Consider the following 26,805-nt stretch of genomic DNA (forward strand, 5'->3'; position numbering starts at 1 on the left):
GAAAAAGAAACAAAGCAAACGTACGGAAAATAAAAGAAGTCGACAAACTGCCATCATTGGCATCAATGAAGCCCGGATCGCATAGTATTTAGCTTACTTAAACAACAATGGCGCAATTTATTATTTTCTGAAAAACAGACTAGTATTTGTGAAGTTTAAAAGTGTGCCATCAGTAACTGCAAAGCAAAGTCCTTTATTCTAGGGGTAAAGTTTAATTTTGGCTTAAACTTAAAGTATCATCTAGGGTATGTTTTGCGCCAATTTTATATCCCGCTGTCAGGTATTTTTAATTTTCTAGCATCAACAAAATTAGGTTCTGAATAAAAAATAGCTTAAAACGTGATTTATGTTTTCAATGCTATCATATTTTGGAAGCTTTTTTTTGTTGAGTTATTTCGGATGGACGCCAAGAATCCAAGTTAATAAATAGCTTAAACCTAATTGTCTTCTGCTCTTTCAAGGAACTGTTCATTGTATCGCATCTGAATATGAGGAGTCTGTCAAAGTTGGCTAGCTTACTAAACCAACATTGCCTCAGAAAAGCGGTTCTTTGGATTGTCGTGGACCACAATGCGAAAATAGGCCCACGCCCACTAGTTGGAATACCTCTGTTCACCAGTCGAAGTCACGGAGACGGAGTGGTGCCGCACCCCCACCAAGGGTGACCTTCCCTTCAAGACAGTAAATCGCAGCAATGGTGCAACTCAAAAGTGCCTTCAAGTCCTCTTTCTTAGAAAAGAGGACCAACGGTCACTAGGAGTTGTGGCCGCCTGGTCCTCCAACGACCCAATGCCAGGGAAACGCTCATACAGTGTAAAAGCATCAGCCTAAGAAGTCGTCCCTCCACGTTCAAAAGCGCCCAAATCTTGGCATAAATTTATCTATGCTGTGAAAAGGGAGCATACCAAATGTACATGCAAGTGACTTGACAATATTGCCACCGTCCGATAGAAACGTTAATTTACACATAAAATACGGTGAAAAAACAAAGAGCAGAGGGTTTAATGGACTCCCTCCGATTCATTTCGCGTCTTTTTCGCCTCAGATATCCCAAATCGAATCGCTCTAGCATTCTTCTTCTCTTCTTCGGATATTGGGCCACCGAATCGTTCTAACCGCTTTCGCTTCCGCTCCGATTCCTCAGAACTACCGGTTGTTCCCTCCTAATTTAAGGATCCGGAAAAAAACTATTGCTATTGACAAGTATTGAAGTGAAAGTAGTATGCTAAACAAAAAATTGCCTGTTTGGAACCATTAACACCAAACCGCAGTGCTCGTGCTTTCCATCGTTCTGAGTCCGATTTCGGTACTGTCGTAACTGGTAGACCAAATCGTCTAGCTCTCTCCATTCTCTTCTCCCAATCAGCAGCGTTTCCAAGCGGCCTATGAGATGGCGTATTACCGGTGGTATTTACAGAGCCATCGCTACTGTCACCGAAACGCTGTTTACGAAGGGCGATCCGCTGAAAGAGACCGAATCAGATAACAGAAAAACAGTCGACACACACCTCCTCCTGTGTCATCTTGGAGATGTCGGTTTTCACAATAGGTGTGGCGGTTTTATCCGAGTCATTTTCAGCAGGTGCTCCCAACCGTGGCTGTTGATCCTCAGTAGAGAGTACTGTGGTTGGTGCAACTACAACAACATCGTCCGCAGCAATATCATCTTCGTCTAACAACTCAGCTTCCTCTTCCGGCTGAACCGTTACCACCGAGTCGCCAGCTGACGACAAAATAAGGCGGCGGTAAGTGGTACCTTACCTTCGTGTGCAAGAATGCGATCTACCAGTTCTTGTTTGGATCCCGAAACGGGGAGTGAAGAAAGGACACAAAGCTTCTTCAGTTCTGCCAACTAAAACGCAATAAGCAAGACAAAATATTGTAGCATGGGAAAAAAAACCAGAAGCCCTCGGATGGAATGGTACTAAAAATATTTGAATTCAGTTCCCATGGACAAGCCCCACTAAGAATAAATCATATCGAAAAAAGTCTGAAAGTAGTAAGGAAAATATGAGGGGTGAAACCCATACACAATTGATTCTGCAATCAAAAACAAGCGCGCCCCACGTACTATTTCATTTTAAACCCATGTGTTGAGCTCATACAGCTAAAGACGGCAAACCTAACAATTGACAATGCCAGCTTTCGTGCCGGCGACAAAGGGTATGTGTACATACATGCGTCAACTGCAGACAAGTTTATCGTAAACAAACAGGAATAATTAACGCGGAACAAAAGGATCCTACGAGCGGCAGGAAAGCTGATAAAGACTTTCCAGAGGCTTGTAAATAGGATATTCAAAAAGCAGTCAGTAGAATTACCTTCAATTTTCTGAGCTCAGCCTGTGTTTTACCCGACATTTCAGAAAACCAAGGTAGGTGTAGCGGCAGACCCACGTAATGCGCGGTCGTAGATCTGTTCTACTTGACTGGGGTTTCTAATGATATAAACAATTTAATTATGATAAAATTTTTTGCACTAACTTTAGAGCATTAAAACTACCTTCAAATAATATTGTGAACAAAAGAAATACGTTACGTTTAAGCGGCTTTCTAATCGGCTAATTTTAACGATTCACAAAAAGGAGCTTTATATTCAAACCAAGATAGGATATTTTAATGTTACATAGCATTCTAAAAGTTTTTGCTTTTGCTTTGTATGACTTTATGCAACCCCAGTTGCAAATGGGACTCCTACTTACATTCTCTACAATCCCAACAACAGTTATGACTTCACTTGCATAGAATTTTATTGAATAAACACCGCCTCTCGCCTAATATCAAGAAACAATACTTCCTACCTATTTAAGCTAATCGTACCTAAATGGGGTTATGAACCTCCTAATCTCCTGACCCCCAAATTTTACAAGCGAATTCAAAACTCCGTTTCTTTTTAAATATGCTCTTATTTACATGGCATTCACTTCCACAAATGCCAAATTCTGGACACCACATCCAAAGAACACTTAAATGAATTGTGACCTTCGCGCCTTTCGTGAATTCGAAGGAACTTACATTATTAGGGCAGAAAATGCATTCCTGACGTAGAGAAGGAATGAGCGACCACTAGTGCCACTGAGTACAAGAGCAGTAGCGAGGCCTTAGCTACATGTGTAGTCAAAGTGCAGAGTTAAAAAAAGTATCAAAGTACTACAACATTGGAACTTTCTGTTCCCCCGCAGCCTTCACCCCTCTAAATTGGGAAGAATGCCTTGTTAATAGCATTCAGAAGGACTGAGGACTCACGAGTATGACTGATCGACTACGTAAACTATGTGGTGGTAAAGTACTACTGCTCCGTAGAGCTATTCTCATAGCCATACCCGTAATTCTGCTACTCCTAGATGTCCATATGGATTGGGTCGGCCCACTAGCTCCGCATTTTACTCGACTCACCTGAAGATTTTATTCACTATGAAATATAGCTTTCATAGGAATCAAACTGAAATAAAATGAAGAAGGAAATAAATCTTTCTAGTCAAAACTAATTCAGCATACAGAGTGGCAAAATCACGAAAAAAAATCCATCACAGGTCGCTTATGGATAATTTCAGTAGCATCGTGTAAATAGGCTCACAGAAAATCAGTGTTTAGAATCAGGAGGAAACACAGGATCTAGCTGCCGTTCGATGAGGAGACCATGGATGCAAATCAAACATCGGCGCAGGGCTTCCACAAATCGTTCAACATCCAACTGAAGTTGCCCCATGGCCTCCATTCCGAGCCATGGTTTCACATTCCGTGGAAGGTCCAATAGCACAGCTTGAAGGCGTCCTGCGCTGGGCATGGCTTTTAAAATAACCTGAAATAAAACAGTTGCTCGTAACCACTTGTGTCGACCAACATTTTGTGGATAGGCGTGAGGGATTAGAAAAAAAGACCTCACCGTAGCAGTTCCACGCACAGACCAATCATGGAATTCTTGCAAGGATTTTGTGTAGGCCTTCGTTGCGATGTCCACAATTTGAGCATTGGATGAGGGATTGGATTGAAACACGGATGTGGTGTCTTTGAAAAGAAGATCGAGGAAAGTGATTGCAAAATTTAGTGATCTGAAATGGAGAGGGGAACAACGAATAATTAATTGTTCGAGGTGGGCAGGCGATTCGACCGACGAAATGGATGATTTGTGAGAATCCAAGACATAGCGTAGCTGAGCACTTATCCTCCAACTACTTCAAGTCAAAACCCAACCATCTACCCAACCACTTCTCACTCACTTATCCACCAATCCCTTCATAAATCCGCCTATCAAAACCATCAACATTAAATCTTCCATCCACCACTCCGGTCCATCATTCATCTATTCTACTATCACACGATCCATTTACTCCCTTTTCTACCTAGTCTCCAACTCAACAATCCTTCAAAAATGGTAAGAACTGCAGAATCCTTCTAACTAACCTCGCAAGCCACAACAACGCCAGATACGCCGATCCTGAAGCTCGACATTGGTTTGTCCGCACCTCCACATCCACAATATCCGCCAACGACAGCGCCAACGATCGCTGTTTCGCCAACTCTTTCGTTATTTGTCCTGCTTCTGCACCCTCTCCCCCACTGGCCAGTGTCTTAACTGCCAGTTCCAGACGCACAATGTCTGCCAACACCTCGGCGTACACCGTCTGCAGGCTTCCCAATTGACTGAGAATCGCTGAAGTGTCCGACTGTGAGGGGGAAGTGGAATTGGTGGCTGCAAGAGCAGGAAAGAAGGAAAGGACACTGCGACAGCAGGCAAGAAACTCCACGGCGGAGATTGAAGTGGTGGCGACAACTGAATAGGATAGGGCCAGATCCTCAAAACTAAAGGTACAGAATTGCATCCAGATTAATAAGTTAATGTGATTTTGTTAACACCTTAAGAAGATTTATTCAACAGATCATCCACCCGTCCACCGAACCAACCAGTGATCGGCTCCAATATCCACCTATTTTCTCGGCCAACCATCCATCGTTAGATCGACCCGTCCATCTGTTGATCTATGCAACCAATCGCCCTTTGAAACATTCATCACTATGACCTCCCATCCATCAATCCAACGAACTAACAGCAAATCAGGCTGTCAATCTACTATATAACCCATGCTCCGACCCTTTAAACTCTCAACTATCATAAAAAAGAGCCAACTTCACGGATATTCCCATAAGTTCATCTGATTGCCCATTCAATACCCCATTAAGCCACTCCTCCATCTATTCAATCGCCTAATCAAGCGACTCATCGCCAACATCAACCTACCTGAACTCCAGTTTTGAAAAGAAGGTGGGATAGGGGCGCGACAATCTTAGGGCACGCAAATGATTGTTCAGGAGACCGGTATTGGTGGTACTCCTCGATGCAACTGTTGTAGCAATTTTTTCAATTATTTTTGTCGACCTTGGACTAATGTCGCTGGAGGTAAAGAAGCAGAGCAAATTAACCACAGACAGTTCCTAAGTTAAACGTCTACCCTTTCCTTCATACTATCTTACTTTGACGATGCAGTGGGCCCAGAATCACTTAATACATCAATTTGAAGACTCTGTGGCAATGCAGATGGTCGTCTATTGCCCATTGGACTTCCATCGATGCTATTATTGGTTTGAGCAGCCTTGAGCCGACTCGAACTTACCAGAAGGTTAATCAACTCATCGGCATTGGATAGCAGCGTATCGCAGGTGGCCTTCAGTGAGGTCACAGCTCCAACCATTTCCTGTTAATAAATAGAGCTGCTCATACATAGTTCAAGGTATGCAGAAGGGAGTTAGAAGATGCTAACCTGATTTCCACCGGCACATGACTTCAGAGCACTGCAAACACCGCTGATTTGCTGCGCCAGAAGGTCACGATTTATGCGAAGTTCTGAGCGCTTAGCCTCTATTGAACGTTCTGCTTGTTCTAGAGAAAAAAACTACTTATACCACCAGGTGAAAGAAAGAGAGCACTTTACATAAAAGCCATACGTTGTGGCCTCATTGAGAATACAAAACCCGCGTAAATACCGTCAATACGCGAAAACGGAACCCGCCTGTGACTTCAACACGGTCGACTGGTAGACCAGCAGTAAGCCTCATGCCCTTCCCCCACCCCACCCTCCTCTGCTCAAGCATACCCGTCAGGGAACAAGGGCGACCACATTGGAGCCTTTGTCACCCAACTACTTGGATTGAAAGCTTGACAGAGTGCAGGCTCAAGCACGCACAGGAGCCAGGTTCGCCTGCTTACACAGAGTAATGCGATGGTAATTTTATGCAAAGTGTATGCGTACCCATACAACACACACACACACATCTGAGTCTGTGACAAGGTCATGGCAATGCTACTTACACGCCGCTTGATGACAAAGGGTAACGTGGATAGCAACTGTGCAATCCACCAACTTTCCAAGCTTCAATTGTTGCGACTAGACTACTTGAAAAGGATTGGCACGCTGCAGAAACTGTAAGCACCACAGCTTGCAATAGCTTAGACATTAAACACTCTTATCCGGGGATTGTTGGCAGACGGAAAAAAAAAGGAGATCCACATTGGCCATTGCAGGGCAATGGCAAAAGGGGAGCTGGTTAGCACGACAGTGTCAAGGCGAACCAGCCACTGTTTGAATTAGACGGCAAGAGGTCGAGCGGTTTCAGGGTGAACTCAAAGATTTCATGTTCATACGAGCTTTTTAGGTGGTTCACCTACAGTCAAAACTGCCCAACAAAATCAAATATGCACCTAATTTTGACACAAAATCACTTGTTTTCTTAGTTCTTTTACTTACTACACCGTGAGTTGAGTCATCTCAGAGAGGAAAACACGAAAAATGTTTACACAAATGAAATCTGCCGGGCATTTAGAACTTTGAGTGATGGTAAAGAAAGCAACAAAGTCAATCGGTATGAAGTGGGCTTCAAAGACTGAGTACTTTACACGAAGAACAAAGAGACTGTGAAAACAACACTCTTACGGGTATTTTGAATCTGACTTGTATCTGTGTAACAGCAAAATAATTGGGGGTCAATAGAAAAACTCGGAGATCCGCTTAAAGAGAGGAAGAAGATCAAGTAAGATTTCGCAACTAAAAAACAAGAGAATTTCCACCGACTAATCGACATCAAAGCAGTACTACGAAATGTGGACACAAGTGAGACTTCACGTTGATCACCTGTAACAAAGACAGTTAAGGAAGCAAACAACTTACGCATCTTCTCCACCTCATCCACATTCATTATACCCGCCTTGCAACTGCCCAAAGCGACAATCCACCGCTGCCTTTCGGTCGAGTTCGCCGCCTTGAGAAAGAAACGCTGCTCTCCGGGAATGAGAATTTCAAAGCGACAAGCATCGGTCGGATGGACTGCGTAAGTAGAAAAACAAACTGCACTGGTTTTTTTATTGGTTAGGATAGCACACTTCATCCTGGTTGGCTGGAAGGCAGAAAAATGTGCGCATTTCAAACAAAGTGGATCTTCTCAATTCGGCTAAAATGACTGTTACGGCCTGCACCGTCTCCAATGATGGCGCGGGTAAGTTCATTCTAAAAGACGACACTAATTTGCACGGAATGGACACCACCGAAAGTGTTGCAGAAGTAAGGTGTCGAACATTGATGACTGAATAACCCGACACTGAAAACAGCAGAGACAATGGAAGAGCGTCAACCAACTTATGGGAACAGGATCTTAATATCAAGTCTTGTAAAAAAGTCCACATTTGAATGAATGAAACGTTTACATAAGCGCAGAGGAAGCAACATCCCCTTCTTCGACGTTACTCTCGAGGAAACGTTCCTAACGAGTAATGACTAATATGCAAAATACACCCCTAGCAGAGCATTATAAAGCCTTTTGAATAACTTCTTCTATAAACTCCTTTACAAAGAGTTCAGGCAAAGCAATCCCGCAGATTAGACAAATGCACTGAGCCGTTCCCACTCCTGTCTCGTGCTTGATGCCAGGTGAAGCAGAATAGCTGAGTCATCCATGATTGCATATGAGCTTGAGGGATCTTTGAAGCCAAATCTCACACAATTTATGAAATTGACCTCTTAGGCTTTATTGGCGTTTACAAAAAATAGTGCCTTTCATACTGTAAGGGTAGTTTTGTGTTTATGGATAACTTGGACACCACAAGTTTTCTTGCTTCAGTCTTGGCATTCTGCTAAAAGACGGAATACCGGGACATAGTCATTACGGCTCGCATAGGATATTTTGTAAGGCTGGAAAACCGCCTAAAATACATGCACCCGGCATGAAACATCGATGAATCTTAACTACTGCTGCTAAAGGGAATTGTGCAGCATGGGACTTCTATTGAAGGTCTACAAGATGACCAGAAAAGTTGAATTTAAATAGTTTCCAGTTGTGGTCCAAGTGCATTAAATTATTGCTTCTTTTCTGCCACATGTAGCTTGTTGCAGTTGCGATTAACAGTGCGGAACCGCAACAAGCATCTGTTCACATACACGTGATTAACTGCTCAGATAGTAACCCAAATACTAAACACAGCCTCAGGATACCGCGCGGAATAAGAGGAGTAAACTTGGAACAGAAAAATCGGGAAGCGCTTAGAGGTAAGTCTTTTGAATAAACCGGCCACTTCGAAGAATGAAAAAAGCCTGCCCTTGGCACCTGTGCCAAGTTAATACAAGGCGATGGACCTTCTAAAGACTATTATGTGAAACGTGGTGGAGTAAGTTCCCTTAAGCAGCAAAATCAGTTTAACTTATTTTGAGTTCATAGCAGTTGGACGATTTTTAATGAAAATTCCAGGTTGTTGTAAAATAATTAAAGGAAAAAGAGATGATGGTAGATTTTAAAAAATTAATTAAGTTTAATCCTCCGGATTAGACACTATTCCCGAAAAACGGCAAGTCTATTTTAGCAGATGGGAGAAAACCATAGGACTTGCGAATGAGATTTGGAATAACAATCCCTGATACCTAGCAACGGGAAAGTGTGCAGTTGGAGGCAGAGAAAAAGTAAGAAAAGAGCGTACCAACAACTTCACAAGCTGACACTTTGAGGGCACCTTTGCAGCCAGTATCGATGTCTGACTCTGACGTATAGTAGGAAAGGATTCCATCACGAAGAGTGAAATACCTTTGCTGCCATCCGTTTATGTAATTCGTCCATTTGAATAACAGACCATCCATTTGCGACTTGGTAGCAAAGAGGCAGAAAGTAGGCAAAGATTACCCAACAATTATATTAAATCATGGTATAAACTTGTAAATTATAACAATAAAAAAATTGCGTTTGAACTACCAATCTGGGTTATTCAAGCAGTGGTAGTGAATTAAATACGAGCACGCCTGTACAGTCAGCATTAACTCATGACTTCATTCAAGTCATAAGTATAAGTCGGGGGATAGAAATATTATAGATACAAGTTCAAAAACGCACATTAACACAAGCCATGTGAATATAAGTTAACCTACATGGCAGAAAGTTGGTAGAAAAGTGATTGGCTGCTTTGAAATTGTTACTGCTACAATAATCAGAGTAAGTGGCTGAGCTAAACATTTGTAAGCAGAAGTGCCAGCTAGTCAACGCTAGACTGATTTGTTTGCAACCTTTAAAAATCTTTTTAACTAAGGCTTGACATAAGGAGTTTTACGGTAAGAAACAAATGTATACAGAATATGCTGAGGTGGGGATATGGGTGAAGGCATTTATCTGCGGTTTTAGAACTACAAGTGAATGGCATTGTAAAATTAGCCTGAAAAATTTTTACTTTTTTCCTTGTAATAGGATAAAGCATCATAGCAAGGCGCACTAATCCCCTACGCAGAGAAGCGCTGAAAATTTCCTAACATGGCCCAAAAGCCATGTAGTCGAATAAAAGTACACCATGCAAACACCAAATTATTTAAATAATTCATTATATAGCTGGAGAAAAAAATTAGGTTATCACAGTCTATAGCCCACATATACACAATTTTTAAGGTGAAATTCTTTATTGCACTCCTCGTAGACCATACTCCTATGGATGAGGGTCTTATCGTAAAAGTGCAGGGGAAACTAAATAGCTAATGGGATGGTTGAGGTGCAGCTTTCATTAAGATATAATTTGCTTCAAGAAGTGAATTTTTTGACTACGCATGCGACTAAACATGAACGCAATTACAACATACTTCTCTACGACCCCCTACCCCAAATAAAAAACCAAAATCGGTGAATATTGTATTTACTTTATAAGAATTGATTACCAAAATGTACACGTAAGACTCCGACTTCTTTAAGATATGTTATTCGGCAAATCCGCTTTGTAAATTTCTTTGTTAAAGTGCAGAACTACTCACTCAAGATGATAAAGTCTTCTTACCAATGGAGCACTTAATTTACATGCCTACTTTGGCGTCGACACACTATAGGTGCTACTGAGTGCATCGCTGTCAGCGTCTGTCATAGTTTCCACGTAGGTTTCGTCACAATCAGAGTGCAGCTCATCTGACGACCTGCCTTGGGGTGGAACACCCTCTTTCATCTTCCTTGGCATAGGTAGTGCGGCATATTGAACGTAGGCTGCCGACTTCTCCGTCTCTGACTCGGAATCTGCAGTCGAGAAACAAATGTCCGACTTGACATTAAGATAGCTATTCAAAATTTCAAAGGTGTATGGAATAGTTGGGCATTGTTGAGCTTCGTTTAGTGCTCAACACTGACTTTAACACATACTACATTCACATCCCCTCTCCCCTTGAGCATTGGGCGTATTAGGCTGCGTTGTATCGGGAGCACGATCGCCGCAGCATCTTCGAACCGTCGATTCCAGGTCTCGTAAATACTTTGCGTAGCCTTCATAAAACCTGCGCGATGTCTGAATTGGCGCCTGATTGCGTGGAGAGCATATGACGCCTTGGTCGTGACAGTATTGTCTCGGCTAATGAAGCACAGCAAGAGGGCAAAGATGATGCGTGGAATTAACAAAATTTATCTAATCTGCCTCAAAATTGCATCATCCAATCATTTTATGATCCACTAACTGATAAGACTTTCTGAACAGTCAGCCTTACTTCGATAGATGATGAGTAGGGAGAGCTGAAGGTGCTTGAACGACCAAGAGTTATGGTGGACTTGTATTTCGTATCCTGGAGGAAGGAAAACAGATTCTCAAACATTTTGAATGAGGTTACACAAAGACCGCTTTGAAAAGGTACCTCTGGCATATTTGAAGTGGTGTTTGAGGGAATTGCACCCACGTTGGTCTAAAAAAACGAATGAATAGTCTTGAAGAATAAATTGTGAGGCTGCTCTCAACGACGGAAAATATTAATGGTGGTTTAGTTACCTTGTAAGTTTCGACATGGACGTCAGATTTCAGCGTATCCATTGACGACTAAAGCGAATAAAAATGGTGGATTTAAAAAGATGGAAATGCTTGAGTTATGTGTATTCGCCATCGTCTGCTCACTACAATACAGTAATTTAAAAAATTCAACCCTTTTAAACTATTCACTCATCTTTCAACAAGTTCATGATATATCTAAAATTCCTCCTGTTTTATCCACCTCGTGTTCATCCATCCATAGACCTGGCAAAAATTCATCCGAATCCATATATCCACCCATCCATCTTGTACCCATCCACCCATCCTGTATCCATCCATCCATCCATCCATCCTGGATCCATGCATCCATTCATCCTGGATCCACTTTGGATCTACCCTGCATCCATACATCGGTTTATTAATTCAGACTCAAACGACTCCCTTCATTCATTTATTGCTTTCTTTTTATTTCCTTATTTTCCGATTATGTGAGGCATCTACGCGTATTCATGAACAAAAATATCGTGCTTTAAGACAGTAGTATGCATTTAAACGACTGACGCAAGCGATGTCCTGCATGTCTTCTCACCTCCCTACTGGATCATGGTGACGAAATGCCCCCACATCTAGTCAACTCACCCACTGCGTTTTGAGGAGACGAAACTCATCCAAAAGTGACAGCTTTGATGGATTCACTGGTCCTACCACAGGAATCAGTCGTATCGATGTTCTTTCTGGATAGGCTAGCGCCTCTACGATTTCGCACTCCTTCTTTGATGGTTTCAAATGGCGTAGGCTCTCGTCCATATCCCACTTAATTTGCAATAACAGCCGATTACTTAAGCGAATTGGGGCGGAGTATAGCATCCCAGTCAACAGCTTACCTTCTCTGTAATTAACTTCTCCGGAATGGAATCACACTCGCTTGTAAGTGGCTCGTTATTCTGAGATGTCTGTAAATAAAAAATCAAAAATTTTCCGAATTGAAGTCTATTTAGGGTAATCGAATTGTCCCTGTTGTCATTTGTGCGCGTTTTATGAGTCTCCTTTGTGACTGCTAATACACTCCCAGTTTGTTTAGGCACACCAGATTGAACTAATCTCACGGCCATGAAAACTCTCGATTTATCACCCTTCCAAAAGAGTAAGGGAACCCTGAGTTTTCATAAAACTATGATTGTTCATATGCCTCTCGCGCTCCATCAGTTTGCAGTGCCTTCTGCTAGCAAAACTTTTCCATCGAGAGTTTTGAAACCCGCAAAATTTTGCTGGAAGGCCTTACCAGTGTTAATTCTCCCATTGAACCGATTTCTGTTGATTCATCCTTGACTGTGCATCCCTCTTTGGACTGGAAAAAGTGGAAACGAATAATAGTAGCTAAGGTGAGTTTTTATAAAAAAAGGATAAAGTGGGAAATAGTGGCAAGGCTTTACGTCCTGGTTGATTAGTTCCTCCAGCGTTGGAGACAGTGACGCATCTGTGGTATCCTTTTCCAGAAAATCAAACAATTGTTCTCGTAATTTCTGCAAAAAAGAGGAGAACTTTTATAAACTTCAAAATCAAATAATGATGTAAAAGTAAGTTTTCACTATGCAAAATGGAGTGAGTTGGAATTAGCTTCAACAGATTAAACTGATTCATCAATATGTACTCATTTAAAAAAGCAAAAAAAAAATTAACTTCAAATTTACAAATGTCCAAGTATCAGGAAAAATCAAAATCAAATCAAAAAATTTGTGTGTCAAAACTTGCAAAGTTGCTCAGCTGAACTGCAGTAGGTGACAAGGTGCTGGTTTGATCACAGCTACCAGCCGGCCTCGATCCTTCATCTTGCTGCAAAACCTTCAACCAATTTATAAAAGGGAAGCAAAAAATGTGATTTGTACTTTTCAAGAAGAATGGTTCTTATTTTAGAATATGATAATTCTATTTCGTCCGTTAGGCTCTCAACCATCCGTCTGGAATGAACCCTTATTCCTACGGAAACAGTTTTGTCAGTATCACCTTTGCGATTCTGTGGCGTGGATTGAGAAATGGATTAGCTACATCTACCGAGAATAGAAAGCACTCTCGGAACAGGACAGGTAGAGCCATTAAACTACGTGGTGAATCGTGGGCGCATTTAGTCTACCACCTCTGTGTTACATAGCATCTACACCGGTATAGCGATGACCCCTCCACCAGTCCGTTGCATCTTCAACTTTTCTCGTCTTTAGACATTTCTATAATTTTTGATGAGGTTACTCATAAATCCTGAAGTTGTACTAATTACTCAAAGTTTATTTAAGTGTCTAATTTGGAAAAAGAGCCAGATTGAGCAGAAATGCCTACTTTCTGAGGATTGTCGGTTTTCGCTCCATAATTGTTAGGTGCAACAGGCCTTGACGGAAGATACAAATAAGATTTGGTAGGCTAAAATTAAAAAACTTAACAATTATCTAGAACTGCAAAACCCAATTTTGTTTGCAAAAGGGGACTTCCCTAAAGGATAATCTATAGGGGATTTTGTGAAAAAAGTCATGGTGAATCTCACCGATGGGGGTTCACTATTTAGGCAATTTGTAATTGGTGGTTTTTCAACCTCCAAGAATTGTGCAACATAAAAACAAAAATTACTTTTAGAGGATATACAGGGATAGGACGGTGCAAACTTGGCTAAATTTCTTCTATTAATAAACAATAATCCACCGATACTACCTTAGCACTGATAGTAGATGCGCTGACAGATGATTTATTTTGCTGATCACTACGTTTGTTGCTTGGTTCCTATTAAAAAACAACAACAATAGGCATTTTCGACCTTTTTATAGCAAATGACAGAAGTAATATGTTTATTGATGAAATCCATCTTCCCGTCCTGCAATTGTGTTTTTAATTAAATCTGGAAAAATATTAGTAATACACGAATACGGCTCCTCTTACAGACAAAAATTCTTGGCTTTTCTTAACGATCGATCTTGACGTGTTATTTCGCTATACAAAAATTTGTCCTCTAGTTTTAAAATTCACTGGATACTTTCAGAAGCCAGGCTTTATCATTACCACTTTGAAGATAAAAAAACAACAATGAGGGTGTTGCTTGACTGATTAGGAAGTGCGCACAATTGGAAGAAAAACTACTATATTCACACCAAATGTAGCGCAGCTTTCAAGGCCATTCTTAATAAGCCTGAATTGATAATTTAAGACAAAACAAATACTTTACATGTTTCCAGTTATTTTGTGCACATATTACAAAAACATATTGTTTACAAAATTTTGTGGAAGAAGTTTAGCCTGATTAGGAAGCATATATGGATACCACACTAGGATTACGTAAAATTGCTCTAGCTAATAAGTCCGACAACTTATCGCCTTCAACCATGCTTTTAATGTTATGAGCAAATAAACTTGGTAAACTTATGAGTCTAAATAACTGACTCTCTGATCCGCATTCCCAAATATTATCAAGTTGTTAAGCTAGTCTACTTACAAGCCTGCATTTCACATACCTGCCTGTTAGCAACGACATTATCACCAGCGCTACCCAGACACACACCTCTACGCCATTCTTTTCTGGTTGGTGATGCTTCCATCTGCTGTCGAACCAGTGGACTTTTCAGTGTCTAAATTACAAATTATCACATGGTCCTCTCAAAATCATGAAAGATTTAAAATGACAAAAGGCAATTCAAAAAAATTGTCCGGAATGCAGCACTCCTTACTGCAACAATTTCTTGCATTTCATTAGAGTCAGCCTTTATATTAAGGCTTCATATCATAGCGCGTCGGATGACCAAACCCCACGCTCACAATTCGAGCTTGTCTGCTTCACAAACCGATTTTCACTTAACTTCATAGCTGCAAAGACTTCGCGTCGAAATTGGTGTCTGTTATTTAGAGGTAATACATTCTGTAGCAGAACGCGTCGGAGGCCGAGATGGATATGATTAGAGCTTGTCTGCTTTTTACTGAGCCGTGTTAATCTCGGTTCTGCAGCTGTTGTTGCGGTGGCCTCTCGTCCCATTTACTGCAGAGCGCTTAAAGAAGGATTTTAATATGTAAAAGTCTGGTTTTATGAATAATTTGTACCATTGCTTCTGTTTACACTAATGAACAGTAAAGAGACCTCCTTAATGGTTTGGCCTAACTTCCTAAAAGAATCAAACTCCTTTAACGTTTAAGAAGTTTCTGCTTCGAATCAGACTTTCTCAGACATTCCAGAGTACTTCTCCATTTAAACATTTGCTCAGCCCGTCGTCACGACCACTGTGACATGGCTTATAATCCACGTAAAGGTCAAATCGAGCCAATCTTGATCATCCGACCGTCAATTACGTGGAAACACGACTTACACGCCCCCCTTCCGGTCCTGCTTTCTCAACGCCGGAAAACAAAGCTGCCCATATCAAGGCCTTTGTTGGCTGAGTACTTAGGCTCGGACTTCGACAGGATCCAAGCTCACGCACGTACATTAACGAACGTCAACTGGCCATGGTGACCATGGCAGTGAAGTCGTAAAGCACCATTGTCATCGAGAAACAAGGTTCCACCTGGAAGTGATGCGACGAGAAACCTCCGCACCTTCGAATGCTATTTGGAATTATCTCGTGGAGCAGGGGCCACCCACGTCACTAATTGACTAACAAGAAATATTGTCGCAAGGGCTTGGTGCTTATCTACTACCTACTTTGTAAACAGCGGTAACATGTTCCACAAACTTCCTACAAATTACAAGCTACGGAGACATGAGTCCTCAGTAAAATTACATAAAATGATGGTAGCATCTGCAATCTCTACCTCTACATAAATGTACGCTGAAGGCGTGCGGCCTCGTAAAACTTCTAAACCCCTATGATTTTCTTTATGTCCCTTCGTCCCAAAAAAGTTGACACAGTTAAGGCTTACGGATTCTGTCGTTTCACCTTGTATGCGTTCTCGGCTATCGGATATGGGGATACGAAGTGACGGACGTCTCAAAACAACGCCAGAGGCCGCATCATTATTCGTTTGTAAGGTGGATCGTGAGAGATGCACCGAGGTTCGTTGTGATCGTTGCATGTAGCGCAGCGCCGGTGACATTTGAATTCCTATGGGATGCGAGATCGACCAACGCTGATGGCTCGGACTGGTGTACATTCGGTTCACCGGCTTGGGCTGATAGATCTGTAAAATAGTCGAAGGAGGAGAATGGTTTAATAAATTGCATAGTATGGGTTCTCACTCAGCAAATGGCGCGAGATTTTATCACTTTCGGACTGGTTTATGGATTGAGTGACCCCTCGGTTAGCTCTCGTCCCACAATCATGAGGCTATTTTGCCTATGTCCGAACCACAGACCGTTGTATAAAACACTGCAAAGTGGCCAATAGACAAATACACTTAAAATTGTGGATTTTTTAGAGAGGTTGGATAAAGCGCTCCTGTTTGATTTGCTGCGGTCCTGCTGAGGAGTACCAGGCAGTCGGATGGAGGTAGGAAGGAGGTGGCAGAAGGTGCTAATTCACAAATCATATCCGCTAGGTAATAAAGCTGGATAAGTTTTATCTTCATTGACAGTTCAACGAGTGTGATCAGTGGGAAGCGAAATCGATAAATTTGAAGTTGACCTACTAATACTTGACCCAAATCCACAGACACTACTTATTTCAACTGAGTAGGGCTTCCCACGACAGGCGCCTCAGCGTAAGAAATCAGAGTGCTATCGAAAACTTTATACAGGCACTTTATCTGCGAAAATCATAGCCACGGTCAGCCTTTCCCTTCGAGGCTTAAGCTAGCTGCAGATTCCTTTGGGGGAACCAAATGGCATGGTCCTAGTTACCACTGTTTCAGTAAGGCTTTTACGTCCCACCCATCTCTTTCTCATGTGACTGTCTAATGTCAAGAAGAGGTAATTAAAAATCTAGCCAAAAAGTAGAAGGTCACGAAATATGAGCAAAAAATTAGGTGGTATCCTCCTCTTTTTAGTTCAGGAGCGCCGCTTGCTCTGGTATGAATCCCCGCCTGGCACTGTAGGAGTAAATCTTTCAAACAGCCGTTTTTTGTAAGAGGTAAGGTTTTCTCCATTCAGGATTTATTATTTAGATTAGGGCAGATTAACATTTTCATCTGCAATTTCCAGTCGGCACAAATAAGACAAGGATAAGGGGTAAGGTCGGACTCCGCGACTTCCTCTGGCCAGGTGGCTTGAGCGGAAACGACTCTGTGGTTAAGTATCAATCTCTGAAGGATTTGTTACCAGAAACGAAGGACTTTACAACCGTGCCTGGGCAATATGTCCCCCAATTTCATCTGCTTTAAGATCTAAAAAGTAGCCTAAGGGGGTATATATGAAAGTAGAGAGTATCAGACCACAATTAGGGATAGGATCGTGCTAAGCTGATGCACATCTGCGACTGCGATGCTCCTACTATCAAATTAAGGATTAAGCTGGCAGAGAAAGTTGCTCCTTTAATTGTAGCTTTAATAACCTACCAGTTGAGAGGCTCCATTCAATGGATGCTTGAGCGAAAACGCTGGGTAACTCGGTTCACTTTTCAATACAGCCGCCTCAGTTGCCTGCGTAACAACAGGCGCCTCCACAGACATTGCTGGGGCTTCCTCAACCGGTGCATTTGATAACGACTCCGAGCACAGACTCGCTGATTCCACAGCAGCTATCTGAGCGGCTTTGGCTTCAAAAACGGCGACCAAATCGGAGACAGAACAAGTGGCGCAACCGTCTTCCTCCTTGAGGTAAAATCAAATAAACTGACTGTCCAAAGGAACTTACGTCAGTTTCTTGAGTTGGTTTCTCAGCAGCGTTGCTATTCACAGCCATGCTACAAAATGACAGCATAAAATTTCGGCATTATTTCACAAACATGTTAATGAGAAATGCAGCGTTTTATAATTTTTTGGCTATCATTTTAGTTTGGCATTTGTGTATGTGAGATTCCGAAATAGGTTAGGAAATTAAACACCTTTCTAGGAAACTCTTACCTCGCCCTCTTACAGTTAAAAGCAGGTGTGATAAATACTATCTCATCATCCGAATGTCTTCCTTTATCGGCACAGTCATCAGCATTATTTTCTTGCACTTTCTGAAACAATAAATCCAAATGATGGTCAAACTTTATATTCTACTTAAATGGGGCAGGCCGATTTAAGTAGCACTTTCTGTCCAAATATACACATGTACCCACCAACAGGAAAACTTGTTATAGTCAAATTTTTACTATTGTTCAATTAACATCGAGCTTTTTTAAATATACAACTTAACTTCTTAGAAATTTTTACCTTTTTAATGTGCAGATGCTACTAGTTACGGATAGTTGCATTCTCTTACCAAAACAGCAGGTTTCTTTTCCACCATTCGATTTAAACGACCCTGAACAGCCTCTGGAATCACCTTCCAATTATTCCACATCCGTTTTGTCTTTGGTTTAGGTGGAATTGGTGGTGGTTTTAGAGGTCCCTCCTCCCTTCTACTTAAAACACCGTAAGTAGTACTCTGACTGGGGTAGTTCTTAAATGTTTTGTCATGCATATTAGTAAGATGCATGGCAACCACTGCACTATTTACGTATTCCCCACAGTCATAGTCGCGTTTTTTAGAGAGGGATGCAAGTCTTGGCCTTTTCAAAGCTCCGACAACATTTTGCCCAGCAAATTTCGATGCCTGAATGTTGTTTGAAGCCCTCTCTTTCACAGTCGCAACCTCCTCTTCCTCCTCCTCTTCGTCATCATTATCGCCCTCCTGTAGTCGAATACTGAGTGGTTCAATCAGTGGAGCTGATAATTTCCTACGCGTGTGGCTTTTGCCCAAACCAAAGGGACCACCGAAGTCCTGTTGATAAAGGTTGGTTGAGAAAAGGCTATTTCGCCGACGACTACCAGTGGATAGCACTACTGCGGTGTCTGGCTGAAAGAGACGGAAACAGCGACCAATTTCTCGGGATTTCGCGTCCAGATACTCCTGCTGCATCCAGCCTTTAAAAGAAAAGCGGAAGTGTTTCTACTTATCTATTGTAAAAAGGGCTATTTTCCTTTTAAATACTCCACTAAAGGATCTTTCTACATTTTTACGCTTATATTAACACTACTGGGGCTCCTTTCAACATCAAATGGTTACACACTACTTAAATGCAAACAATATAGTTCACTCACAAATGTCACGATAGGGGTGGGGACTTTGAAACTGACCAACCATGCTCATACTCCGGCTTTCATACTTATACACTTGAATGCCATTGTCACCCTGGAAGAAAAAGTGATTACATACTATCAAATCAACACTTACTCTACCGGAGAGAAACAAAAACCGGTTGCCTTGGTAATAATTCATAATGACGCTTCCTGATGATTGGTTGCAACGAGCACGATCCAGAGCGCTCGATGGATTTTTCTGTTATTGAATAGGAAAAGGAACAGTGAGGGCTGCCAAAGGAAATTTCAAACATCGCTAAATGCTGAAGTAATAGCTTAGGTTTTCTCTTTACCTGAAGGAATGCATTTAAGGATTGTTTAACGGATTCCCGGAATTTAAATGCGCAATTTGGCAAGAATTTGAGCAAAGAATGCCCCATTTCAAATCTAGGCTAATGGTTATGATTGTTATAAAAAAACACATAATTTGAACTCAAGTTGACTCAAGAAAGTAGTTCTTGCATTAATACCGCTTCACCGGCCATTTTTGAAATTCTAAGGGATGTCATGACTTTCAGTCATTTAAAAGGGTATAATTTTTTAAGTATTAATTATCCTAACCAGAGAATGTTTGCTTAAATCTTGTGTCTTTCAACTTCGACTTGGTATTATTTTCACCCTCCAGGAGAAATATGACATTAATCAAAATATATATGGATTACCAAAAACCGAAGAACCAATTAAGTGAACTACATGTGATAGCAATTTTAACCTCACCAAGTCCCAAATCGCAAATTCTTTGCTACCCTCCAGGCCGAATCCAACAGTCACCAAGGTAGCATCATCAAGGAAGGCAGCTTTCCACGGTTTCGAACCTCGATGGCAGATCATTGAAACAACCGGCCTCTTCTCGCCACGTTCCACGTCGAATATGCAAAGTCGTTTGTCACGAGATGCAACGGCTAGACGACCACTGGACGACCAACAGAGACTGTGACCTCCAGCGCTGCCCAGATGGACGCTATGCATTTTACCGTTCTCAATGTTCCATAGAAAAACCTTTAGTGAAGGAAATGTAATTTCTACTAGCAACATTTCAGTAAACAGTATTTAATAAATAACTTCGACGGTATTACAGAGGATCGGTGATGAAAGTGTGAAGGGAAAGCTCAAATACAAAGCAGTTTGAGGAGGTCCAGATGACCAGATCCGTATATTTTAACAAGGAGGATGGACCAGAGTCCTGTCGCCCTCTGGCTATTTTGTAGGGAAGGTGTGTTTGTGGACCGTAAGCACAACTTCATTTATCCATATGAGTGGATGCTGTGAAGGCAAAGTTACCCGATTGCAGAGGGGTAGTGTCACCCCCCTGTAATTCTTAATTCTCTTTGCAAACAAACGACTGTTAAATTTGGAGCTTTGCCTTCCCCTCCCCTATCACACCTGTATTCAATAATGTGGTGCAAACCAGAAATGGTGCGAAAGGAAGAAGAGGATTTACATTGTATGGGGGACTCACACGCAGATAGATGATTCGCTTGTGGGAACAAATGCGTTATATTACATGATCATCCCCTAACTTGCTCGTGTTAGGAGAACATAAGACGCATGTCACATGAGGTATTTAGAATGACTTCCCATGTGAAATTGTTAATTTAAATGACTTACTTTTTTGCCATAGAGAGCAGTTGCCAGGAGGCTAGCATCCAGTGGACACCAAGCGACAGTTACGACGCGATCTTTATGATCCAAAGTTCTGACGTGCACCAGCGCAGAGGTATTGTCAACGCCATTACCATGACTTTGAACTCGCCATAGTTTAACCTACAAAAGGAAATAAACTCTCTCTTTCTCGTTCAGCGCGCAAGGCAATTGACTATTCAAAATGGAGGAGCTATCACAGTGGTATTTTCGGCTGATAGGTCCAAAAAACCACATCACGGTGCTGACCCCTGAGGTGATTGAAAAGTCGACTTGGAAAGGCAAGAAGTAAGCTTTTAAGCCATCACAACAATCGCCTTGTAAATTATGATTGACAGAAATTTGCTCTCAATTTTTGAAAATAGTTTTGCTTCCTTTTTCAGGATGACAGGAGGGACTCGCATCGGGTCGTGCAACCCAAAAAAACAGTCGCCATGCTCTGTTTACCAGCGTAGTCGGGCCCCTTGTGGGAGGGAATGGATGGTTAAAAGGGGTTCCCTGGACAACCATTGCGTACTTTGTTGCTCTTACGTTGACCGGTGTGATACCAAAGTGTGTTTGTGTGTTTGCAAAGCAGACAACAGCTGGGGGCATGCCGAGAGATAGACAGAAGGGAGGATTAAGTAATGCAGCATTTGCAGTCCACATTGGGCGTCGTCCATTGGACAGTGCTTCCACGCCTCTAGTCTCCCTGGAAGTCCCATTATTCCCATAAAGATATCAAATAAACTGACAGACTTACCTTGTTTTAATTAACAATAAAGACAATTAATTGTCAAAGTTATTTTGCTCTCATAATTGATCAGGTCTTACCGTTTTGTCAAGAGAAGAGGTGGCGAGAATATCGTTGCGCCAATCCAAATCAGTCACTGAATTTGAATGACACTGTGTTCGATGATATGTTTCACCTTCATACCGACCGGGCTAGAAGACGAGATAAAAGAAGAGGGGTTTTGTAACTGTGAAGGGGAGGAAATTTTTTAAAGTCTGCGGAAGGAGTGACCAATCAAGGTCTGTTAGGCGGTCAAAAATACCTCTGGAAGGGATCCGATCTGTGGGAGTAAACACTAATGTAAAATGTAGCATGAGCCCCAAATTAGAAACTAACTTTTTGACTCTAGAAGGAAACAAACACCTCGTCGTCTATGTTTCATGCATTTCCTCACTGTCCACCCTATACAGAGGGTGAAGGCGAGACCGTACCACCCTTATATCTTTCCTCCCTCGGGTTCGATGCGGGGGACTTCTCACCACCGGCCAAGTAGTTGTGCCTTTTTTAAAAAGGCTTTTCTTGCGCACCTTCAAGTTGTTTGAGTGAGCGATAAAATCCGTCCGCAGTACAAGTCACATCCACAAAGTATCATTTCACGAAGATGAAACAATGCAGAGTTGAGCCCTCCTGGCTAATGAATAGGATGTTCGTTAGCTAGGCGTCGGCATACAAGTCTGACCCCATCGTAGGCTAGACTAATGGACAGGTGGAAAGCCAGTCGACTCACGAATCGTGCATCTAGGTGATGGAGGGAAGACGCAAAGAACAGCAAATTCGTCAGTGGATGAAGCCTACAATGAGAAATGGAGCCCTTCTTCCCAGGAGTTTCCACGATCACCTATTTCCAGTTCCAGTAAGCGCAAACCAATTTTTTACCATTATCATCCAGTGGAGCTCATTACACGCATTTTCTCAACTAAGACGACCAGAACGATGCGCACTTTCACCTCACTGTTTCAAAAGGACAGTCCTCTCAAGGATTAGGGAGCTTTCTTTGATAAATACAACAACGTACTCGAAGTCAAAGGGCATTTCTGGGGAGTTTAGTATTCTTATCACACCCTGCACCTTCTGCAGGAGCTCCGCAACAAAAAAGGCAGAAGCTTTGCAACCGAGGTAAACTTACCTTAACTATTCAATCATCCGCATTCAGCTGCCCACCTACTTATCCACCCACCCACCCATCCATCTATCCATCCAACCTGTGTCCTTCCGTCCGCCCATCCATCCACTTTTGTGTCCGCCTGTTCATTCCAAATACATTCGCGCATTTGTTTGCTGCGGCAACTTATGTTAATATTGCCTTCCAGAATTCCTGCGATTTCTCATGCTTTTATGCAAAATAGATAGGGTGTGCAAGTAAACAGAGCTCACCTTTTCCGAGGTCAATTTGGGGTCACCATCGCCATTGCTTACTGCGACTCAAAGTTGCGCAGTTCACACAAATACAGTTAAGGAAATGCGTCGAATTTTTTGTGTAACCAGCCCCTAATCGACACGAAGATGGGTTCGTCTTGATTAATTTTGACATGTGTATTCTTTTACTTTGTAACCACGAAAAGCATGTAGACTTATAAAACCGCCAAAATTTGACAAGCATAAATTTGGTCGGAGTTATTTTGATGCCAATTGGTAGGAGCATTTGCTAAATCATTGGCAAGTCATCTGATCTGCACCTGTCCACCCTAAGAGTCAAGTTACCTTGACAGTGAGGCTACCAAAGTTTTGCGTGACATTTGCTTTGGAGCAACAGCAGGAGGTGTGGGGTGAGCTGAAAAGGCGCATCTCCTCAGACATGCGCTTTAATTGCGACTACGTTGTTGAATTCATCCATAAGAGGTATACCACCCTTGGGAGAACCTACTTTTTGTGGTAGCCAGGAGGCAGTCCGTATCACTACCAATCAGATTTGGGTGAAATTAGCGTGAGGAACTTCACTGGATTGGACACACACCATTTGGGAGGTGGTGATCCAAAAAACCACTCAGAGAATAGACTCGACAGAAGAGAGGTATCTGGTAAAGAAGGCACACTTCTTATTTTAGGGGATCCAGGTGTTTAAATGCCAAGCATTACTCTTCTCTTGAAGTCACACACCACCCGTCACAAATTTTACCCACGAGGATAATCACATTTTGGAGTCAACTTGAAAATAGATGGCCTCGTCTCTGGCATTCTTCTTCTCCGGTTAACACTGCTTATTATCTTGGCACCGCTACTAGACGACCGCATGATTTGATGCGAAATAACACAGAAGATGAAAACGGATTTTGACTTAGTTTTCTTCGATCTTAGCGCCAAAATGTTCCTCAAAAGTGTCGTTTGCATTTAGTCAACTTAGAGAGGCCTGTCTTATTTGCAAAAGGGAAGAAAGAAATAGCTTCATAAAGCTGTGCCCACTTTCAAAAGTTGCCAAAATTAATCGTAAAGTATTGAATGTCTGTCTTACTTTTCTCTGATTTTTCTTTTATAATTACCTTATTAATGAGAAAAACGGATAGAAGAGGGATTTACTATCCGCGATGGAACTCGTAACTCTTTTTTTGCAAAGTACCGGGAGTGCAGATGTCGAAGGCACCGCTGCACCTCCATCACCATGTGTGCTCTGTACAAGAGACGTGTATATATCCTACACCATTACCTAAGAGCGGATTGTATAATCTAAAAGTGACAATCTTTAATCGTCTAGTAAGCCACATACAAACTCTAATGCAATGATAAGCAAAGTAATAGAAGAGCGGTCTTGCCTGCGCCTAGTTGAACTCAGCCTAGACGCACAGCGTAAAAATCCCCAGGTGACTAAAAATGTATTTACAGGCGTCTTAACATATGCTCTCCAAATGTTTCTTCCTTGAGGTAAGGCGACTCAAAGATGGTAAAAGATTTTCAAACAGGCCTTTACAACTTTTAGAGAGTAAGGCATAAAAGAAAAAGGTATTAATTAACGAATTACCGTAGCGTCCTTTATATAAAAAACAACAGTTTGGTTAATAAAGAATAAATTTAATTCGTTGAATGTTTACTTTACTGTCCCAAGAAACAAAATATTTAAATGATTCAGTAAAATAATTTTCAATTCCTTAAAAGGCAATTACTTCCAGAAAGGCTTCACATCACATTACTAAAGGAGGAATCAGAAACGCAAGGTTTTTTAAAAAAGGTGTGCACTCTTCAGCAACAAAAAAGGGACTGAGAGTGCGCAATGGTATGTGGAATAAATGAAACAAATATCAATCACTCGCCGACATGCCCTCATTTACATTGGTATTTTAAGGACATATATTTGGACTACATTTGGGAATTAAAGATACTAACAATGGTAGGAGGCACAACTAATTTCCAGTTAAATGCAGATATAAATTTATTTAGGGTGCATAACATGGGATTTTACTCCTCAAATCCATGCACTATGTGTAGAGTAAGGATGGAGTTCGTCAAGAAGAAACGTAGGTAAAATATTAAAAACACGGACAGTGAATCATTATGGATCATAAAAAGTATTTGAGTAATTACGCATTGCATAGTGTCACACACTATACAAAAATCAAATAAATAGGGCAATTTACTTTAGCGAGGTCAAGGAGAGCAACAGATCCACCACTGTTAAAACCGGTAGCGACGGTAAGAAAGTACTCCGAACAGGCAGCAAGATGACCGTAGTGAATGGCATTTGAAATTGGTACACCCTCAAATCCAGCCTCTGCTCCAGCAGGAAACCACAGGGGATTCGAAGTGTGCAACAATGGGGAGGGCATTTTTGGAATAAAGATGTGCTAAAAGTTGCCAAAATGTTCCATAAAAAAATAAAAAATACGTTTGGTTTTTGCAGCAAAAACGACCGCAAAATAATATATGGGGAATCAAAGCAAAAAATTTGGCTATAATTAAACAGTAAACGTGAAAATAATTTTAATTCGGAAAAGGTGAAGGGTGATATTCTCAAAATTGTGCGCTCATTGACCTAGAAAAGTTCAATTTGAAGCCATTTAAACTAACTTCAAAATAAATTTGTATTATTTAGGACCTAAAAAGTGCAGCAGTTGAATTAGTTTTTTACGACTGTTTTTCGCAAAATTTTGCAGCAATTTGGATGGCTCAACTGTTTCATCGATAACAATGAGTGGTTTGTAGAAAATGGCCAAATTTTCAGTTAAAATAAAGATCGTCGCAATGTTTTGCGCAAGTAAGTTGGCTAAAAGCATAAAGATGTTAGGATCGTATTTTGAGCTTTCCTAAAATATACATTTTAGTTCCCTTTTTACACATCGGTACATGAATTTACTAATATTATTTAGGCGACAGAATGCAACTTTTCCCGTTTTGCACTAATTGAAGCATTTTTTAACTAGGTATACATAAGCAGCTATTTTATGCAAAGGTCTAAGCCCTTGTATATTCGCCGTTTTTTCGTTCAATGTATTTCGAAATGTTAAGCACGTAGGGTAATTTCGGAAAGGCCCTCATACGCCCCATTACATTACCGTGTATAGACATTTTGTTCTAAGCATTTTTAAAAATTAAATAGACGTAAAATTAAGGTAGAATACATACACATATGTTATACTTATATCATTTTAATGTACATTTCAGCTAGGAGGCAAGGTTACGATTCGAATCCGGTGCCAGAGGCGTCTCTCAACCCTATGGTCGGATGCTGTTCCACCCCTCTCTAAACTTTGTGCTTGTTTTTCCGATTCGCCTACCCCTAATGAATATGTCAAAATAAGTCAACCGTGTTGTCCTAGGAGCACGAGTAACAGGGAAGGGGAGACCTGCGAGTATCACCCTACACTGGTGGCAGCGGTGGGATGTTACATCTGAACAGTTTTGAGGCTTTCGGAGGACCGGGGGCGTCCGGAGTTCCTGCCGCTTCCTGGTTACTAGCTTGACCAATTGGCCCAACGAGTTAGTCTTTGCGTTGCAGAGCTTCTCAGCCAACGCGGGAGGTGGGACTCCGTTCTAAACTGGACCGTTACCCAGTTAGCGACCTT

At 41.6% G+C, this 26,805-nt stretch overlaps 2 protein-coding genes across 2 annotated transcripts; both read right to left on the reverse strand. All coding sequences in view use genetic code 11, as the record gives it.

The window, feature by feature from the left end:
* Positions 1-1,193: 1,193 nt before the first annotated feature.
* On the reverse strand, positions 1,194-2,360 carry EGR_07987 (SAP domain-containing ribonucleoprotein; the record flags this gene model as incomplete). Its single annotated transcript, XM_024497236.1, has 4 exons — positions 1,194-1,463; positions 1,509-1,723; positions 1,762-1,852; positions 2,322-2,360. The coding sequence occupies 4 exons, from the start codon at positions 2,358-2,360 to the stop codon at positions 1,194-1,196; spliced, it is 615 nt and encodes a 204-aa protein (XP_024348366.1).
* Positions 2,361-3,582: 1,222 nt separating this feature from the next.
* Positions 3,583-25,569, reverse strand: EGR_07988 (Pleckstriny domain-containing family A member; the record flags this gene model as incomplete). The annotated part of the gene is made up of 29 exons (XM_024497237.1): positions 3,583-3,801; positions 3,886-4,051; positions 4,404-4,802; positions 5,239-5,391; positions 5,472-5,692; positions 5,759-5,877; positions 7,163-7,318; positions 8,959-9,121; positions 9,891-9,945; positions 10,316-10,517; positions 10,650-10,845; positions 10,979-11,170; positions 11,254-11,301; positions 11,872-12,045; positions 12,117-12,185; positions 12,515-12,580; positions 12,666-12,755; positions 14,724-14,837; positions 16,120-16,377; positions 17,689-17,943; positions 17,987-18,035; positions 18,196-18,296; positions 18,542-19,185; positions 19,363-19,453; positions 19,496-19,600; positions 20,119-20,400; positions 21,010-21,165; positions 21,856-21,966; positions 25,381-25,569. 29 exons carry the CDS (start codon positions 25,567-25,569, stop codon positions 3,583-3,585), a joined length of 5,043 nt encoding a protein of 1,680 aa, XP_024348367.1.
* Between the last annotated feature and the right edge of the window lie 1,236 nt (positions 25,570-26,805).

The sequence above is a fragment of the Echinococcus granulosus genome (genome assembly GCF_000524195.1).
Source record: "Echinococcus granulosus chromosome Unknown EG_S00092, whole genome shotgun sequence".
Lineage (NCBI taxonomy): Eukaryota > Metazoa > Platyhelminthes > Cestoda > Cyclophyllidea > Taeniidae > Echinococcus > Echinococcus granulosus.